General features: G+C 48.2%; 1 protein-coding gene across 6 annotated transcripts in view; it reads left to right on the forward strand.

Annotated features, from left to right (window-relative positions):
* LOC137435318 (rho guanine nucleotide exchange factor 7) overlaps window positions 1-18,912 on the forward strand; it is a 118,089-nt gene that overhangs the window by 65,548 nt on the left and 33,629 nt on the right. For all 6 annotated transcript variants that reach the window (XR_013624534.1, XM_068129000.2, XM_068129005.2 and 3 more), the window contains 2 exons: window positions 15,805-15,951; window positions 16,529-16,615. Coding sequence is in view for 5 of the 6 variants with exons in the window: in XM_068129000.2 (XP_067985101.1) it covers window positions 15,805-15,951; window positions 16,529-16,615 (234 nt within the window). In the remaining variant the exon portion in view is untranslated. The remainder of the gene's footprint in view (window positions 1-15,804; window positions 15,952-16,528; window positions 16,616-18,912) is intronic.

An 18,912-nucleotide genomic window follows, 5' to 3' on the forward strand; every position in this document is an offset into this window, starting at 1 on the left:
TACAGCTGCCTGTGTTACCATTCAATCAAAACTGGACCGTGCTCTTCTGTGGTGTGCATGTCGCCATCATGTTGGAGAGGTAATCGTGGATCATGTGTTTGACGTTCTCAAAATTGAGGCATCAAAGTCTCCAGAAGTATCTTTGTTCCAAAAATTCCAGAAGAATTGGGAACGCATATCGCATGCAAAGAATGAAAGTTTAACCAAAATTGACATTTCCATGTACAATGACTATGCACAACAGCTGCTTTTATCCTGCAAAAACAAGGTTTTAAGCACAATCCGCACAAGCGCTTCATACTGTAGGGAAGACTACAAGGAAATGGCACAACTCTGCCAGGTAGTCCTCGATGATGATGTCACAAAACAAGGAACACTCCACAGACCAGGGGCCATGCATAAAGCAAGGTGGATGTCAAAGATTCTTTATTCCATCAAAATATGCCTACTTGAAGAGCAAATTTCTCTACTACCTCGAGGAACTGTAACAACACAACATCAACAGAAAAAACTGAAGGAGTTTGTTGTTTTTGTTGTTTATATTTATTGTGATTGGTGGCTCATATGTCAGTCTGCTTCAAATGCCCCATGGTTTGATTTGTGCTTTTACAAGACTCTGCTCAACTATAAAGCTGTCAACTCAACCATTTCAGTCAGCGCTGTGAAAGCCTTTGATAGACATTTGTGGTATTTAACCCCAGAACTGGTTGTTTTGGCACTGTTCAGCAATGCAATTCCTCAAAAGGATCGTCGTGCCCTTGCAGATGTGTTACTGGCCATACAACCAGATGAAATGCCAAGCACTCCAAAACACCGCTACGGTTCTGGATATGGCAAACCGTCATTTCCAAAAATTACAGAAGCGACAACCCTGGCTGATCTTGTGAACGAGGACTCGTGGTTTACAGTAAACCTTCTTCACCTAGATATGACCTTCCTAACAGAGGATGTTGACACTTGGCAGAACAATGAGCACTTCAAGGCAGCCAAGTCCATTGTGGATGGGCTTAATGTTGTGAATGACCCTGCGGAGAGAGCAGTAAAGCTCGCAACTGATTTTGTCTCAACTGCAAGAAGAGAAGACCACTTCCAAAATCTTCTTCAAGTGGTTGAATGTGACCGCAAAGCGAGGCCAAATTTGCGGAAACGAGCAAAGTTGGAGTAGTGACATTGGCGTTGTGCTTAATACATTTTCAAACTTTTAATCAATGAAAGTACAATACTACAACACTGTACTACAACTTTGTAATATGAAGAACGATTTTGGTTAATTTTACATTGACATGTAAGGTTGTTTTAACTGTTTGATATTAGGCATTTAGTAAAAGTAGGACTTTACTTTTGTATATAGGTATAATGGTTAATTTTACATTATCTTGTAGTTAATTTTACATTATCTTGTAAAGTAGTTTAGCTGTGGCCCTAAATGGCCCTAAATATATAAAAGTGGCCGGTGGCCACCCAGGACCACCTCTGATTTCATCTATTTTTTGCATACATACTTCTACCAACAAGTGTAACATTTGAGGGAATAGACATTAAAATACAACAACTTTTTGAAAATCATGGGGCGTTTGATGCACCCTAATACGTATATATATATGTATATATATGTATATTGTGAGAAACCCCCGGTGAAACCACCTTTGTTCTCACCCAAATGAGTGCCCCGCCCACAACGTGACGTAACCTGCTGGGAGCCTCACGCGATTGGGAGGCGATTCGGCACGTGATTGGTGGAGGAGTCAGGAGAGCGCGGTCGCCATCTTATGGACGCACACGGCTCGAAGGCTCCGAGTGGGAAATATCATAAAAGGGTTTTCCTTGAAGCCTCCGGACAGCCGAGTTGGGCTGGTCGAATACCGTTCTGTATTTTACGAGCGAGTAACTCCAGAAGAGAACGAGTGATTCCCGGCTTCGTGTTGGAGCTACTGGCCGACCGTTCCTGGCGGCCTTGTGCGGTATTCCATCCTGGTATCCTCCGAGTCCCGGAGCCCGTCGATTGGAGCCGCGAGTGATCTTACCTGCGTCCTGTTGGAGCGTCTGTTGCCGACAGTTCCTGCCGGCTGGTGCAGCATATTACCTTTTGTTACCTTTCATGGTTTTTGTGATCGAGCCAATAAATAATCGTGCCTTACCCCTAGAAGGCCGATTAAAACACAATTGTGTTTATTGCGTCTCTTTTGGTTCACTACGTGGATTACTTGAAGCCCGGACATTTACGTCCGTATTCCGTGCTGGGATACATTCCACAGACGGGATCGCGACAATATATATACAGTGGAACCTTGACTTACGAGTTTAATTCGTTCTGTGACCGAGCTCGTAACTCAAATTGCTCGTTTCTCAAATCAAATTTCCCCATTAAAATGCATTGAAATGCTATTAATCCGTTCCAGCCCGCCAAAAACCACACCAATTTTTTTTTAAATATACAGTATATATAAAAATATCTCGCGCTTTATATTTCACCTGTATGCAGCATACAAGTTGGCAGGATGGCCTGGACTGGAGGTACGCACACTTGACTCTAAACTGTCCAGCCTGGGTTTGAATACCGACCCAGCTATAACCTTTCATGTCGGTGTTTCACAGGCAGGGTGATTCATCAATGTGTGTACCGCTAAACTGGGCGCCCCGTTTGCATCCCATTAGTTGTTGGATGTTGAGGATCTCACCGTGTCTTCCACAAAGAGAAGGCGAGCTATCGCCGGCACTCTGAACAAGTTGTGGCCTGGCATGCTCTTCTCCTCTGCCGTTATATACGTCCTCCTCGGCATCTTTTTCCAGAAGAGCCCTGTCTCGTCACAGTTGAAGATTTGCTGGGGGATGTATCGTTCGGCTTCTATCAGTTCGGCAAAAGTTATAATAAAATCTTCAGCTGCCTTCACATCCGCCTCACCAAGTCGACAACACGCACACCTCGCTCATGTTTTTCGACGATTGCGTGTTTTATAGCCAAGCTCATCATCCTCTTCTTCTCAGCACTGCACTTGGCACTCATTTTCTTAGGACCCGTGGTTAAAACTAAGAAATTTTCCAAAATAACCAAAATGCGAAAACAAAGCAGCAGCGATATACGGCAGAGATACTGTACTTGCACGGCAAGATAACCACGTGACCGGAACCCACCTGGTGGCGGCTGGCGTAAACTCAAAATAACCAACATGCGAAAACAAAAATGCAGCGATATACGGCAGAGATACTGTACTTGCACGGCAAGATAACCACGTGACCGGAACCCACCTGGTGGCGGCTGGCGTAAACTCAAAATAACCAACATGCGAAAACAAAAATGCAGCGATATACGGCAGAGATACTGTACTTGCACGGCAAGATAACCACGTGACCGGAACCCACCTGGTGGCGGCTGGCGTAAACTCAAAATAACCAACATGCGAAAACAAAAATGCAGCGATATACGGCAGAGATACTTGCACGGCAAGATAACCACGTGACCGGAACCCACCTGGTGGCGGGTGGCGTAAGCTCGTAACTCGGATCTCGGCTCACATCTCGAAGCAATAAACCGCCCGAGCGACGGCTCGTATCTCGAAAAACTCGTAAGTTGGTGCACTCGTAAGTCAAGGTTCCACTGTATATATATATATATATATATATATATATATATATATATATATATATATATATATATATATATATATATATATATATATATATAGACTTGGCATTTAATATGGAATATTTTTTTTGTGGGGGTGAACTTACTTTTCAAGATGACTTAGAACCAAAAGTTCATTGGAATTATGTTGAAATTATTCTAGATTTTGTTAATGTGACCTTTAAAAGAAACAAAAACCACAATTGACATTTCGAAGCAAATAAATTGATCCTTGAAAGTGATGTAAACTGATATCGAACTCAATTCACGGACAGTACTGTGTTAAACTTCTGTACGTTTTCCAGAAGTATCTTTATTTTGTACATTAGCCAAAAAAAATTCAACAAAAACAAAATCTAAATTATGACTGGGATTACGGACAGTAAAATTACAGTTCAGTACTTCGTGTAACCCACACGAGCATTCAGGAGAGCACGTACACGTTGAGGCATGCTGTTCACGAGATTTGCCAAGGTTTGGACAGGAATCGCTTGCCATGCAGTGGCAATAGGCTGCTGCAATTCACGCACAGAGGTAGGTTGCTGGTCCAAGTTGTCGATTTGACGCGTTAATTCTGCCCACAAGTTCTCTATCGGATTCATATCCGGGGACATGGCAGGCCACTGCATATGCTCTACACCATGGTCAGCAAGAAAGTGTTGGATCATGCAAGCACAATGAGGCCGTGCATTGTCATCTTGGAAGACAAAGCTTCCTCGAAAGGCTGCACGAGCAAATGGAAGCAATGTTTCTTCCAGAATGACCCTGTACTTGAACTGGCTCAGGTTTCCATTCAGAACAACCAGTTCAGTTTTTCCCCCTGCATGAAAAGCAACTCAAACGGTCACCCCACCACCTCCAGCTTGTACTCTTGGCACTATACAATCCTCATTGTGGGCTTCATGCACTTGTCTGCGCACTCGGACGCGGCCATCTTGACGATAGACCAGAAATCTAGACTCATCACTGAAGGTCACGTGATTCCAGTGTCCTGGCTGCCAGTGACGGTGCTCTCTGGCCCACTGCAATCGGCGCTGGCTGTGTTGTCTGGTCAGGCGTGGCTTTCTCAGGGGACGCCTGGCACGATAGCCTGCTTGAACCAATCATTGGTTGACTAGCCTTCTGGATAGGGGCACATTTGTCAGTTGCTGCCACTCAGCCCTAATTCAATTAGCTGACTTGGTACGGCCATTGCAGACTAACCGGTGCAGCTGGCGATCATCTCTCCTTGTGGTTCTGCGTGGACATCCTGGCCTCGTTATTGGAGTAGGGACACCCCTCTGAGCATTTCGTTTCAGGATCTTTGACACCTGCCCTTGAGTGATGTCATACTGCCGTGCAATAGCCCGCTGTTTCATGCCAGAATTTCGTAAAGCCACCACTCCATGACAAACAGCATTGTCAAGTTGACGGATCATCTCCAGAGGAAGCGGCAATAACTTTTGTAGACGTGCAGCAGTTGTTTTCCACTAATACAGAACGCAACAACCCTTATATATCCGATTGTGAAGCCAATCGTCAAATGTACCTGTCCTTACATTTTGTCACGCCACCTGTGATATAATCCTGTTATTGACTTGTTGCTGCGAAAGACAATCAGTGACATGGTTCTTTCAACAAAGACATCACCGAAAGGTAAAATAAACTCACCAGATTGATATACTGAGTTCAGAAAGTAAACCCAAGTCAAGAAAAAAAAATATTCCATATTAAATGCCAAGTCTGTATATATATATTGTTACGGATCGCGGATTAAGATGTTATTTACCGAGCGGTGGTATTGCCGCGACCTAACAGTTATTCCCCCGACTAGACCCCGATTCCACCCGACGTTGACCAAGTCGCGCTACGCTGAATCAATGAAGGAAAGGACACAACGGTTGGGATAAATGAAACGACACAAGGGGTACAGTTCTCAAGACCTCCGGAGGAGGATATAATTAGTGGTGGAAAAGAAGGGTAGATTACAAGGTATGAGGTAAAGCACAGAAAAGATGGGCACTTAGACACAATCTTATCTAGCCCAGACAGACCACAGACAAACGGAACAAGACTGACTTACACAGGGATTGATGGCAGGGAAGGACAGGTCGGTTGATAGCACAAGGTGCACCTTGGCTCAGGGACAGGATACAGCTCAGTCTTTGGGAGGTCTCTCGGCGCTCGGAGGGTGCGTCCTTTCTCCTTCAGCTCTGCGCGCATCTGACGTCACCTCCCTCTTCCTGCGCATGCTCAACGGGGAGTGACACGCCCTCGGCTCCTTGGCTCCGCCCCAGATGGGACCGGGCCGCCGCTCCCATTGGGTGCGGGGGTTACCGGGCTCCGCCCTTGACGAGGAGCTGACAGCGAGCCCCTACGTGGTAACCCCGTCGAGCACATGTTCAATGGCGGCTCGTTGGAAAGGCTTGGTGCCCTTTCAACACCCCCTACCAACCAAGCCGGAGTGAGGACGCACACTCCCCGCGCCGCCGCCGCCGCTGTTGTTGTTGTTGTTGTTGTTGTTGTACCATGAGGAAGAGCTGCGGGGAGGTATTGGGAGGTCCTAAACTTCCTAACGGTGCCATACAATCACATTCTGGTGCAACGAAGAGTCAGAATTAATGGAAACGAGTCCTTAACTGACATAGACTAAGAATAACTAGCAAGATGTCCTATAGTTGTCTACGTGAGATGCGGTGGACCTGGATGCGACATTTAATGGGGGAAATAGGGGGAGGTCGGGTCTACAGAGTGTTGTTTACAGAAAATGGGACTAGGGAATGGGGGATTGGGGATAGTTGGGAAGTATTGAGGAAATAGGGGAATATTTACAAGCGGATATGGATGGATGTAAATCCCATATCCGCAACAATATATATATATATATATATATACAGACTTGGCACACACATACACACATACATACATACATACGTACATACGTAGTATGTACGTATGTATGTATGTATGTACATACATACATACATACATACATACATACATACATACATACATACATACGTCCGTATACATGCACACACACACACACACACACACACACACCGAAGGGAAATGTCATAGATGAACTGTAAACGGAGTGAATAGTTTTCACTCAAGTTTTTAGGAAACTGCAGTGTTGTGCGAAGAGGGGAAAGGGGCACCTGAGTTGCAAAACTTCATTTTAGCCAAAGGCAGCAAGCACGCCCACATGCTAACATAAATCAACGCATGGCATTTACAAAAAAATTAATTTTTTAAAAAAGTGAACTGGTTTAACCCTGTTACTCAAATATATTCCCTCACCCCAACTTTTATATTGGGCAGTTCTGTTGCAAGTGCTCTATTATACTATTGTCTTTTTCTTTTTTAATTGAGATGTAACTGGTAAATGTAGGGTTAATTTTGCTCCTATAGGGAAATGCAGTAAACTTTTATTGGGTTTGCTATTTGAGCCATTCCTTAGTCAAAAGGGCACTGTTTAACTCCAGTTGTACTCACGATGTGTGTATGCTCCCATTCAGCAAAAATAGGTAAAGAGAAAGCAGATGCTTGAGTTGTGCTTCATGCTTGGTTGTTTAAAGGTAGATTAAATATTTTAATCATTCATTCATTTTTGTGTGCAGCTTGTGGATGTTAGTTTGCATCATTGCTGGGATTACGACTGTGCCGCTGATGCAGTGGCCCCTGTAAGTTAGGGCAGGAATTTGCAATTTGGGCATGGTGCTAGTAATAGCTCACCTACTCTTCATGAAGGACACGATGATATTTAACGTCCACCGATTAATTCCTGCAGACGGGCCGCCCCGTTTAACGTCCATCTGAGGGATGGCACACACATTGATGAATCACCTTGCCTGTGAAATGCAAGGATGACCGTTTATAACTGGGCCGAGATTCAATCCCAGGCTAGACAGCCCAGAGTTGAGTTTGCGTACCTGTTGGTGGCCATCCATCCTGCCAGCCCGAATATTTTGATGAGATCAAATGAAAATCTAATAAGGTCACAGATCAAATGAAAAATGTATGTTAGAAAATGAAAAATGGACTTTTTTTCCTCCTGATTTTTCGGCCTCCTTCAATCTTGTTGATTCTTCCAGTTTTGTTTTGTTTTGTTCCAGTTTTGCAGTTGGATTATATGATAAAGCTCAAATATCTGCTGAAAGTTTGAATCAGCGAAGCAAAATGATTGTGTTAAAACAAAACTATTGTTTGATTTGTGAAGTGCCCATAAAATTAATTGCATTATCATTGGCGATCAAGAAAGCGTGGTCCTAACTAGCAAGACTACAAATGTGTTTTGACTGTCATTACGAAGAATTGGGTTGTAGTAGTTCAATGTAGGGTAGGTGTGAGGTGGCGTGATTGCACGGAGAAGGCGGGGGAAGAAATACCAGCGATGCAAGCATTTCCTTCTTTCAAACAGCCGAGACGTACTTGGCAAATGTTTCATTTTTCTGTTTTCATAAAATGGCTGCAACAAAATCGCACAGGGTATTAAATACGAATGTATCACATTATTTAAGAGTCTGGGGTACATTCCTCTGCCCACAATTCCAAGCGATTGAGAAGCCTAGTTGAAGTGATAAGATATGATGTCACTCACTGTCAGAAAACCTTTTTGTGCAAACTCTAAAATCTTGCATGCAGTTCACAGTTTTGTTTGAAATGTCAAAACTCCCAGAATTCCCTTTTGGGAAGTACTGGAGAGCAGGTAGCACCCTCATTTTCTACTCCATATTAGTTGAATGGTGTATTATTGCTTGTTGGGAACTACAGGTTGTGGCATTTTGTGTTTTATCCACGTAAATGAACCTGTTGTAGCGGCTGCCGCTGAGTTTTCACAATCGCCTTGCACCTATCAAGGACGCGGAGCGATCACCATGCCGGGCTCGTCCAGGACGCCCAGGCCCGCGCTCAACTTGCCAGGCCGCAGCCAGGACGCTGGGCCACGCCCCCTGGCGCCGGGCCTGGGCAAACCCCCTGGCGGAATAGATATATATTGCTGACTGATAAACGGTTTTTCAGAGTGCCTGAGTGTTTGATTTCATTAAAGCAACTCAGATGAATTCTAGCTTTTTGTCGCGTCCATTCTTCCGATCGACGTGGGAGCCCCGGCTCCTTCATTGGTGACCCCGACGTGATCGACTATCCGCACCTTCGGCCCGCGCAACGTCACCCTCTGCTTCGGCGGCCAACGCTTTGCTTGGACGTTTGTAACCGCCAACGTGCCCGTGGCTCTGCTAGGCGCCGACTTCCTCTGCGCACACGGACTGCTGGTGGACGTCCAACGGCGTCGTTTAATCAACGCTGAAACCTTCAGCTCCCTGGTATGCACATTGAGCAGCTCCGCGCCGACCGAGCTGGCATGCGCCGTCCCGGCGGCGAACGAGTTTGCTCGCCTGCTCACGGAGTTCCCGGCCCTCACGCGGCCGACGTTTTCGGCCGTCGCAGTACGGCATGGGATCGAGCACCACATACCAACCACGGGCCCGCCGGTCTACGCCAGGGCCCGCCGCCTCGACCCAGCCAAGCTCGCCGTAGCGAAGGCCGAATTCGACGCGTTGGAGCACCTCGGCATCGTGCGGCGCTCCGATAGCGCGTGGGCCTCGCCACTGCACATCGTGCCAAAGCCGGGGGGTGGATGGCGCCCGTGTGGCGACTACCGCCGTCTCAATGACGCTACCACCCCCGACAGGTACCCGATCCCGCATATCCAAGACTTCTCCGCCCGTCTGGCGGGACGGGTCATTTTTTCGAAAATTGACCTCATACGGGGATATCACCAGGTACCTGTCAGGGCGGCCGACGTCCCTAAAACGGCAGTCATCACGCCGTTCGGCTTATTCGAATTCTTGCGGATGCCGTTTGGTCTCAAGAACGCGGCTCAGGCGTTCCAGCGCTTGATGGACGGCGTGCTGCGTGACCTGCCGTTCCTTTTCGTTTACCTGGACGACATCCTCGTCGCCAGCACGTCCCGGGCCGAGCACCTCCTCCACCTCCGGACACTGTTCGAGCGCCTCAGCGAGCACGGCCTCATCGTCAACCCGGCCAAATGCCACTTCGGCACGACGGCCGTTGATTTTTTGGGCCATCACATCACCAAGAACGGGGCCGTGCCGCTGCCAACCAAGGTCGAGGCCATCACCACGTTCCCGCGTCCCCGCACCATAAAGGCCCTGCAGGAATTCCTGGGAATGGTGAATTTTTATCACCGCTTCGTGCCCCGCGCTGCTCAGCTCATGCGGCCCCTCTACGAAGCCCTCCGGGGCATGCCGGCCAAGCACGACATCGCCTGGTCCGCAGCAATGGATGCGGCCTTCCAAGGCTCAAAGCGGGCCCTCGCCGACGCAACACTGCTCGCTCACCCGGTGCTCAACGCTCCCATCGCCCTCACCACGGATGCCTCCGACTACGCGGTGGGCGCCGTACATGAGCAATGGGTGAACGGGGTTTGGCAGCCACTCGCTTTTTTCAGCCGGCAGCTCCGGCCGAACGAGCTCAAATACAGCACGTTTGACCGGGAGCTCCTCGGTCTACACCTGGCCGTCCGCCATTTCCGCCACCTCCTGGAGGGCCGACCTTTCACGGCGTTCGTCGACCACAAGCCGTTGGTTTACGCCATGGCCAAGGTCACGGAGCCATGGTCGGCCCGCCAACAGCGCCACCTCTCCGCCGTGTCGGAGTTTACCACGGACATCCGGCACGTCGCCGGCAAAAACAACGCCGTGGCCGACTGTCTTTCCCGGGCCAGCGCGAACGCGGTCCACCTGGGCGTGGATTTTGCGCTTATGGCGGCGGACCAAACCACCGACACCACGGTGCAAGCCCTCCGGGCGGCGGACACGGGCCTCCGCCTGGCCGACATCCCCTGCGCGGACACTGTCCTGCTCTGCGACGTCTCCCAAGGCCAGCCTCGCCCCATCGTGCCCGTCGCCTGGCAACGCCGCATCTTCGCCTCCCTCCACGGCCTTTCCCACCCGGGCCGGAAAGCTTCCCAGAAGCTGGTGTCAGCGCGTTTCGTCTGGCACGGCCTTCGTCGGGACGTCCGCGATTGGACCAGCGCCTGCACGGCCTGCCAACGGGCCAAGGTCCACCGACACACCCAGGCCCCGCTGGCACCTTTCACCGTGCCCGAACGACGTTTCGACCACGTCAACGTGGATCTGGTGGGCCCCCTCCCCCCGTCACGGGGGTTCACACACCTGCTCACCATGGTGGACAGGACCACCAGGTGGCCGGAGGCCGTTCCCCTCGTCTCCACCACCACCGCCGACGTGGCGCAGGCTTTCATCGCCACCTGGGTCGCCCGCTTCGGCGCACCGGCGGACATCTCGTCAGACCGCGGTCCACAGTTCACCTCCGAGCTGTGGGGCGCGGTCGCCCGCAACCTGGGGATCAAGCTCCACCGTACTACGGCCTACCACCCCCAAGCAAACGGGTTGTGCGAGCGATTCCACCGCTCCATGAAGGCCGCGCTCATGGCCGGCCTTCAAGACGTCGGGTGGGCCGACCGGCTGCCGTGGGTCCTTTTGGGCCTTCGCACGGCCCCCAAGGAGGACCTCCAGGCATCCACCGCCGAGCTTGTCTATGGCCAAGTGCTACGCGTCCCGGGCGAATTTGTGCCCGACGCTACCAGTCCCTGGTCCGCAGCTCACCAGCGCTCGGACCTCCAGGAGGCCGCCCGACGGTTTGCCCCCGTGCCAACATCCCACCACGGTGACCCCCAGTCCTACGTCCCCCCAGCACTCCGCACAGCGGAGTATGTTTTTGTGCGTCACGACGCACATCGGTGGCCACTCCAGCCGCCGTACGACGGGCCCTTCCGGGTGCTGCGACGGGACGACAAGTCGTTCGTCATCGACATCGGCGGCAGGTCGGACCGGATTGCTGTGGACCGCCTCAAGCCGGCGCACGTGGACGTCGACCACCCACCACGGGTGGCCCTTCCGCCGCGGCGAGGCCGTCCCCCGTCCACGGTGCCCCCCACTCGACCGCCCACCACCTCACCGGACCCCCTCCCACGACCCGCCAGGGGTCGCTTCGGCCGGGTCATCAGGACCCCCCTCAAATTGACCCTGCCGGTGCAAGTCGATTCTGGGGGGACGTGTGTAGCGGCTGCCGCTGAGTTTTCACAATCGCCTTGCACCTATCAAGGACGCGGAGCGATCACCATGCCGGGCTCGTCCAGGACGCCCAGGCCCGCGCTCAACTTGCCAGGCCGCAGCCAGGACGCTGGGCCACGCCCCCTGGCGCCGGGCCTGGGCAAACCCCCTGGCGGAATAGATATATATTGCTGACTGATAAACGGTTTTTCAGAGTGCCTGAGTGTTTGATTTCATTAAAGCAACTCAGATGAATTCTAGCTTTTTGTCGCGTCCATTCTTCCGATCGACGTGGGAGCCCCGGCTCCTTCACTGTCACATTTAAACCTCCTGCTCATGGATGTCCAATGTCCATGCAGCAAATGTCTTCCTGGTGGAAATTATGATGATGGAAATGAAGCAAATGGGCGATGTGCTACGGCACATTCTAGGAAATGCACTTTATCATTTTTGTCATTTTTGAAAGATATGATATCATGAAGAAGATAAAGGAAAATTATTTGTAATACCGGTTAACACCAAAGGTGGCACCATTTCCACCACATTTATCCATATTCTATATACTACAAGGTGTGTGTGTGCGTTTGTGCACGTGTCGCCATTTTTCTCATAATTGGCTAAATGGATCTTCCTCAAACTTTCAAGGGGTCATCAGTGGGTGCCGGAAGTGTTTTGGGCAAAAAGAAACCGCTGGATTTTTTTGGGATACAGTATATATGTTTTTTCATCGCTCTATAGTTCTGAAGCCTTTGTAGCTATGTAAAAGGTAATATTAAATGATCTCCTACCCCATTCCTTAGTTGGTGGAGAAAGGTATTTTAGGCCCACACAAAAAAATATATAAAAAAACCAAATGTCAACAGGATTAAAACGACCCTGGGCAATGCCGGATACCTGTGCTGGTATACTATAAGAGAGCTGTTTGTGTATCTATCCATCTCTGTCAGCGTTTTTCTCAGATGGCTAAACGTATCTTCGTCAAACTTTCAGAGGTTCATCAGTGAGTGTTGTGTTTTAAGTGAGTGTTTTAAGTTTAAAAAAAAGAAAAGTGTTTTAGGTCCTCTCCTCTCCCCATCTCATCTTGTCTCCTCTTCCCCTGTCGTCTCATCTCCTCCCCTCTTTCGTCTCCTCTCCTCTCCCCTCACATCTCTCCCCCTCTCACCCTTTAGTCTCCCCCTCTCGTGTCTCTCCCCCTCTCGTGTCTCTCCCCCTCTCGTGTCTCTCCCCCTCTCGTGTCTCTCCCCCTCTCGTGTCTCTCCCCCTCTCGTGTCTCTCCCCCTCTCGTGTCTCTCCCCCTCTCGTGTCTCTCCCCCTCTCGTGTCTCTCCCCCTCTCGTGTCTCTCCCCCTCTCGTGTCTCTCCCCCTCTCGTGTCTCTCCCCCTCTCGTGTCTCTCCCCCTCTCGTGTCTCTCCCCCTCTCGTGTCTCTCCCCCTCTCGTGTCTCTCCCCCTCTCGTGTCTCTCCCCCTCTCGTGTCTCTCCCCCTCTCGTGTCTCTCCCCCTCTCGTGTCTCTCCCCCTCTCGTGTCTCTCCCCCTCTCGTGTCTCTCCCCCTCTCGTGTCTCTCCCCCTCTCGTGTCTCTCCCCCTCTCGTGTCTCTCCCCCTCTCGTGTCTCTCCCCCTCTCGTGTCTCTCCCCCTCTCGTGTCTCTCCCCCTCTCGTGTCTCTCCCCCTCTCGTGTCTCTCCCCCTCTCGTGTCTCTCCCCCTCTCGTGTCTCTCCCCCTCTCGTGTCTCTCCCCCTCTCGTGTCTCTCCCCCTCTCGTGTCTCTCCCCCTCTCGTGTCTCTCCCCCTCTCGTGTCTCTCCCCCACTCGTGTCTCTCCCCCACTCGTGTCTCTCCCCCTCTCGTGTCTCCCCCGTCCCTTCTCATCTCGTCCCTTCTCATCTCGTCCCTTCTCATCTCATCTCATCTCCTCTCCGCCTCTCGCCTCGTCCCTTTTCGTCTCATTTCTCAGCCATCACAAAACATTGACTTTTCCTGTATACAAAATTTTGGTTATTGAAAGAGCATGTAAATCTTACAATAATGGAAGAAACGTGGATGTCATTGAAACTCCAAAATTGGCATGTAACAGTTATTGGGCCTATGTCGAGGTTCCTAAACAGTTCCAACCCCAATACTGGCCTTAAGTGCCCACCCAAGGCCAGCAGACGAGCACATATTTAAGTCTTACTTCCGCATGCACTCCGGCCTGAGCTTCGATAAACGGAGTGTTCTCCCGCTTCGAGAGTGAGGTGCCTGCTAGAACCAGTAATAAAGGTAAACATTTTAATACAGATGCTTACAGTGCATTCAGAAAGTATTCAGACCCCTTCACTTTTTGCACATTTTGTTATGTTGCAGCCTTTTGCTGAAATCGTTCAAATTCATTTTTTCCCTCATCAATCTACACTCAATACCCCATAATGACAAAGAAAAAACAGGATTTTAGAAAGTTTTGCAAATTTATAAAAAAGGAAAAACCTAAATATCACATTGACATAAGTATTCATACCCTTTGCTATGACACTTGAAATTTAGCTCAGGTGCCTCCCATTTCTCTTGATCATCTTTGAGATGTTTCTACACCTTGATTGGAGTCCACCTGTGGCAAATTCAATTGATTGGACATGATTTGGAAAGGCACACACCTGTCTATATAAGGTCTCACAGCTGACAATGCATATCAGAGCAAAAACCAAGCCATGAGGTTGAAGGAACTGCCTGCAGAGCTGAGACAGGATTGTGTCGAGGCACGGATCTGGGGAAGCCTACAAAAAAATTTCTGCTGCATTGAAGGTTCCGAAGAGCACAGTGGCCTCCATAATTCTTAAATGGAAGAAGTTTGGAACAACCAGGACTCTTCCTGGAGCTGGCCGCCCGGCTAAACTGAGTAATCCGGGGAGAAGGGCCTTGGTAATAGAGGTGACCAAGAACCTGATGGTCACTGGCTGAGCTCCAGAGATCCTGTGTGGAGATGGGAGAAACTTCCAGAAGGACAACCATCACTGCAACACTCCACCGATCTGGGCTTTATGGCAGAGTGGCAAGACGGAAGCCTCTCCTCAGTGAAAGACATGAAAGCCCGCTTGGAGTTTGCAAAAAAGCACCTAAAGGACTCACTGTGAGAAACAAGATTCTGTGGTCTGATGAAACCAAGATTGAACTGTTTGGCTTCCGTTTGGCCACTCTGCCATAAAGTCCAGATCGTTGGAGTGTTGCATTGATGGTTGTCCTTCTGGAAGTTTCTCCCATCTCCACACAGGATCTCTGGAGCTCAGCCATAGTGACGATCGGGTTCTTGGTCACCTCTTACCAAGGCCCTTCTCCCCCGATTGCTCAGTTTGGCCGTGTGGCCAGCTCTCGGAAGAGTCCTGGTTGTTCCAAACTTCTTCCATTTAAGAATTATAGAGGCCCCTGTGCTCTTGGGAACCTTCAATGCAGCAGAAATTTTTTTGTAGGCTTCCTCAGATCCGTGCCTCGACACAATCCTGTCTCTGAGCTCTGCAGGCAGTTCCTTCGACCTCATGGCTTGGTTTTTGCTCTGATATGCATTGTCAGCTGTGAGACCTTATATAGACTGGTGTGTGTCTTTCCAAATCATGTCCAATCAATTGAATTTACCACAGGTGGACTCCAATCAAGATGTGAAACATCTCAAAGATCAAGAGAAATGGGAGGCACCTGAGCTAAATTTCAAGTGTCATAGCAAAGGGTATGAATACTTATGTCAATGTGATATTTCAGTTTTTTCTTTTTAATAAACTTGCAAAACTTTCTAAAATCCTGTTTTCTCTTTGTCATTATGGGGTATTGAGTGTCGATTGATGAGGGAAAAAATGAATTTAAACGATTTCAGCATAAGGCTGCAACATAACAAAATGTGAAAAAAGTGAAGGGGTCTGAATACTTTCTGAATGTACTGTATGTACTTTTACAATACTGTAGCTAATTATGATGAATTGATGCCATTGTTTTTACTTTAAGCCATTTGTTTGCGGCAGCCTTTAAATATTCATATTTGGCAATGTTGCATTGTAGGTCGGTGTCATGTTTTGGTTTTGCTTTCTACATGAGTACAATGTTGAAGTTGTGCATTGTAACACAATGTCATCTGCTTCTAGACCGAATGCAGTGAAGTCCGTCGACGCAGGGAATTGGAGCTCCACGTCCTGTCGGAGCCGATTCGAAACTGGGAGGGTGCTGACATGTCCTCATTCGGTGCTGTACTCTACATGTCGGCAGCCTCGGTGCAATGTGCCGGCAATGACGTATGTACCACTTATTATTATTGTTATTACAATCTTTTGGAGACATAGTAAATTTTATTTTGTAGCACCCTATATAATTATTGTTCTCCCACGTTTTTTGTTGTTGCCAAGTCCCGAATTTGGACGATTGGTAATTGATTCAACAGCTCGAGGATTATCTTCCTTTTAAGGACTAGCAAAGAACCTGTCCCTACAGATGGGTTAATTCCCCCCACATTTATGATATATGGCTTGTAATGCAGTCAGGCTTCCACAAAGTGGCGCTTATACGATACGGATTTGTAGAGACAATTGGGGTGCTCTCCAAACCCTGAACTCACCGGGCTATGATTAGGTTTTTTGGGGGGTTTTTTTTCACCACGAAAAATCGACACCCCGAGTACAAGCACCAGTTTTAAACTACTTATGTGCAGCAGTTTAGCAATCAATTGCAGTCAAGCACGCACGCACATTGAGTTTCTTTCCACTGCTGTAGATTTTCATGCTTGGCAAGACATACAACCCCACATTGATTCCATGAAGATGGCAGTGGTGTTGAGTGATGTATAACTGTTTTTTTTTGTGTGTGTTTGTGCAGGAGTGTAATGACAGATACCTTGTTCTTTTCCCAAATGTCCTACTGCTGCTCTCAGCCAGTCCTTGCATGAGTGGCTTCATCTACCAGGTATGCGATTGTGCAATTTGGGATTTACTACATGATGAAATACATGGTCTCGGCTCATGGAAGAGCTAGGACACAGAACAGATCAGGACATAACATGACAAAGGGAACAGTATGAGAAAGGGAAAACGCCAACAGCAGGGTGGAGGGTGAAGGTAGATGGAGATGGACAAACGAGGGATGAAAGTTACGATGAAGATGAGGGGATAATGCAAGGGGTTGACAAGATGGATACGCAAGTAAAAAAAAAATTGGGAAGGGTGGGGGTCGTTTAACTTGTGTAGAAAAGATCATGGCTTTGGATGGGAGATGACTTGAGATGATGGTGAACAGCTGTCTTGAAGACCCGGAGGCAAGAATGAGAATGAAGAGAGTGTGGAAGGTGGTTCCATTGGTGGGAAAAGAGAGGATTAAAAGAGTGGAGGTGGCATTGGTTCTGGATTTAGGCAGTTTCACTCGGAGCGGGTTGTTGGTGGACCGTGCGCATCTTGCAGATAATTGGAGGGGGTGGGGGAATGGGAGCATGGAGAGAGCAGAGGGTGCAAGTCCAGAAATGAGGCAGAAGTAGACAGAGACCAGCGACATGTTGGCGATGGCGAAGCGATAGGCACATAGATTCAGGTTTATCGCGAGAGATTGCAATGATCTTGAAAGCCTTGGTTTCCACGGCGTCAAGCTGAGAAAGATGTGAGGCTTGGGAGCCAGCCCAGAGGGGAAAGAGCAGTACTCCATCAAGCTGCCGGGGAATGCCTTGTATGTTGATAGGAGTTCAGTTGTGCCAAGGAAGGAATTTGCATGGAGGATGCACACGTTTTCTGGCCTCTTAACATTTGCCCTTTGTAGTGAGTGAGATAGGCTAACCCCTGCTCTAGCAGGGAAAATGGCCTTAACATGCATGTTGTTGTTGTTGTTGTTGTTGTTGTTGTTGTTGTTGTAGTTGTAGTGAGAGATGTTTCCAACATGATTTTGTGGAAGCCTCATTATGCATCTTGTCCACTGGTAGGAAGAATAAGTAAATGTCTGAATACAGTACATCAGATTTTTTTTTTTTTAAATGATCTGGATTCTTGCATTTTGAATTTGATTAAACTGAATGGAATTTCTTCTTCTTCTTCTTGTGATATTCCATGTATTGGGATGAAATGTGTACAGTGGATATTTATTATTTGTACTGTGTTTCAAAATGTGTTGTGTTGAACATGCTTGCATATTAAAAAAAAAAAATGTCCTGGAATCTGCAGTTAATGCTTTCTTCACTTGATTTATGAGTGGATTCTGAGATTCTGATTTGTCCTGGATTCTGAGTTGTAACCCTTTTTCCAGATCTTTTCCTAAAGTATATATAACTAACATACAGGGTGGCACCAAAAATAATGATTATGATGGTGTATGCATGTGTGATGTCAGTCCATTTTGGAACATGACTTGTTCATGGTCATCAACAGGACTGTTTATCATGCATCGCCACGTTTCAAAACGACATTGGTTTTTGTGTTCTTACCATGTTTGTAGCCAATAAAATTAGACATTGGCATTCGATCGTTTGTGCAGGATGGTGTGACTCCACATTGCAAGAGTTGTCCTTGACTTGATTAAATTTTGGAAGACAACGTTGCTTCTCATGTATCCAGAAAACTACCAGCGTGGAAAGACGTGGCTTGCTTGTAGAGGCAACTTAATTCTTTATGATTATTTTCTGGGCAATTGAAGAATAAGGTGTTTACAAAAGACCCACAAACTCTCATGGAACTGTGTGTGAAAGTTGTGGAATTGTGCACCTCCATTGACAAGGACATGTGCTGCAAAAGTAGTAAATAATTTCGTTCGCGAGTTGTCAGAAAGTGTATGAGCAAAACAGTGGTCATATTGAACATGTCCACAACAACTAAATCCCCAACTAATTTTGTTCATACTTGATAAATACATTGTTACTGTCCACATCAAAACTTCTCGATTGAAATTCCAACTAGAATGGTATCCAGTAGAGCGCATACCTCCGCCACGCTGAACAGTTTGTTTTGTATCCACTGATAGGCCAGATCTGGATTCGGACCCGAAACGAAATCGAATTGGCTTGTTCTCATCACCTAACAAACTCATCCCCCAAGTTTAGTTATAACTTGTCCATAAGTTTTTATGGCGAAGCCCATCGGGCAAAGCCGTCTAGAACAGTGTTTGTCCGTCTGTATGCATGTATGTATGTCCCCTCAAACGTATACCAATCAGAGCTGAGGATGTGGTCACATGACAGGGTGATGTGATTACGTCTGATGTCATTACGGCGTACAACGGCTGACTCT

The sequence above is a fragment of the Myxine glutinosa genome, chromosome 9 (genome assembly GCF_964187855.1).
Source record: "Myxine glutinosa chromosome 9, kmMyxGlut1.1, whole genome shotgun sequence".
In the NCBI taxonomy this organism is placed as follows: domain Eukaryota; kingdom Metazoa; phylum Chordata; class Myxini; order Myxiniformes; family Myxinidae; genus Myxine; species Myxine glutinosa.